Raw genomic sequence first — 2124 nt, forward strand, 5'->3', positions numbered from 1 at the left:
TCTCTTTATATAGACCTTAGTGGTCCTTCTGGAAGGTCTTGGCATCACTCATTTCACTCAAGTTTCAGTGTTTTTAAGGAGAAAATTGATTCATGCGTCATGTAAACACACTCAGAGATTCTGTATAAACGGACAAATCAACACGCAGTTTTGTTTGCGTTCAGATTTTGCCCGAGTCCTGGGGTACCTGGTCGCCCGGGTAACATCCAGGTTGGATGTCCATCTCTCTGTGGGTGTCCTGTCTGTCTCCCATTTAATTTGGAATTTAGGACAAAAGTAGAAGAGCATTCAGAAACGGAAGAAAACAACATTTCCCTTAGGAGCTGGTGGAGACCCAAAATGGAGCTAAAAGAGACACAAACACAACTCCATAATCAAAGACCATGCTGCTCAGTGATTGGTTTAGTTTCCCAAAACATCTGTCATACCTGTTTTAAATGACATCCCCAAAATCCAGCGTCCTGTAGTCCCTTCCGTAAACTATATATATACATATATATATGTATATATATATATATATATATACATATATATATCTTTTTTACCAATACCTTGTGTCAAGACACCCAAGTCTCCAGTTTTCCCTAACTGGTATTTCCTTCCAGGGTTGAAAAAACGTCCAAATCAGATCCTCACATGACACTAGAATTTTCCATTGATACCAAAACTCATAAAAACTCTAAATTGGCTACTTTACAGGTATTAAATGAAGAAATATAACCAAATATTAACCAAGAACACAGTATTTCTAGTTGTAGTTCAGTCTTCTGTATTGTTACTTTATCATGCCAGATGCTGTAATTATTACGATTTAAATGTCAGTATCAGTGTCTTGGTGTCCCATCCGACAGTGGCTGACGCCCCCCCATCACCCCCCCCCCAAGAGTCCGAGGTCTCTGCCTGTAAAAAGGAGGTTTTTCCTCGCCCCTGTTGCCAATGTGGTCTACGCCTCCTCTATCTGTAAAGAGTCCTGAGATCAGTCCAGTCGTGATATGACACTAGAAATAATATTAAAAATGAAGCTTTTGATGTTTGACTTTTCACGCCGGCCCAGATTTTGGTTCCCCTGATGTGTGTGTGTGTGTGTGTGTGTGTGTGTGTTTGTGTGTGTGTGTGTTTGTGTGTGTGTGTGTGTGTGTGTGTGTTTGGTCTTAGACGGCAACCGGCTGGCACCGATCCGAGCCCTCTCGCGTCCGGCGTTTGGAATTCCTCAGCCGTGAGCTCAGCTGGTTTTTGTCCGGCCTCTGATCCCCGGGGGCAGCCGTCGCCCCCCCAACCCCCCACACCCCCCCCACCCCCCTCGCCTCATTAGCTCACGACAATGATGCGGGCATGCCAGGAATGTGAGAGTCTTCTTCGTACCCCCAAAAACTCCCCACCGGTAGCCTTCTCAGAACCTTCTGGGTCTCCTTCAGACACCCCTCCACATCTGACATAGCTCGGCCCTTACACATCTCCCCCCCCCCCCCCCCCCCCCCCCCCCCCCCCTCTCCAGGACCACCTCAGTCCTCCTCGCATTCCCTCCCAGACCAGATTCTCTCGAGACGTGGTACCAATCACACGGAGATAAGACATTATTTACTGCGGCTAACATCTGCGTGCAGGGGTGAAGGTTTTCTTATCGCGTAGATTTGACAGATCGTCGTGACGCATCGTGGACTCTCACACCTCATTTGGGGATTTCGTAATGTTCTCTGAGTCTGATTGATGGCTGCATGCGCAAAGCACTCCTCTTTCTCTTAGAGCATAAACAAAGGGGGGCTTCTTCTTCTTCTGCCAATGTGCAGCTCAGCTGGGGGGGGGTCAGGGCCTTCAGAGCCAAAGAAGTCCAGCCTACAGCGGTGGGTGCTGAATCCAACCCCAGATAGAGATCTAAGGGCAGAGTGGTGCAGTAATTTAGAGGAAGCTGCATCCTACTGAGTGCATTCCCAACCCAGATTCCACCTCTGTTGCCTACGCACTGGACAGACCGGGGCAAACCGGGGTCTGACGACGTGATGTGGACTCTAGTGGACTCAAAAATGTTCCAATCTGTCAAAAATATGCCTAAAAACACCATCCTTCCAGCTCGGTGTTGTGGACCCAGAACCCAGAAGAACGTGCATGCTTCTCCATACTTATGGG

General features: G+C 47.7%; 1 protein-coding gene across 1 annotated transcript in view; it reads left to right on the plus strand.

Moving 5' to 3' along the window:
* Positions 1-974, plus strand: part of ift46 (intraflagellar transport 46 homolog (Chlamydomonas)) — a 5501-nt gene extending 4527 nt beyond the window's left edge. The window contains exon 6 of the mRNA XM_034865352.1: positions 852-974. Within this exon, the coding sequence (XP_034721243.1) occupies positions 852-974 (123 nt within the window). The remainder of the gene's footprint in view (positions 1-851) is intronic.
* Positions 975-2124: the final 1150 nt, after the last annotated feature.

Source organism: Etheostoma cragini, unplaced genomic scaffold (assembly GCF_013103735.1).
Source record: "Etheostoma cragini isolate CJK2018 unplaced genomic scaffold, CSU_Ecrag_1.0 ScbMSFa_1523, whole genome shotgun sequence".
Lineage (NCBI taxonomy): Eukaryota > Metazoa > Chordata > Actinopteri > Perciformes > Percidae > Etheostoma > Etheostoma cragini.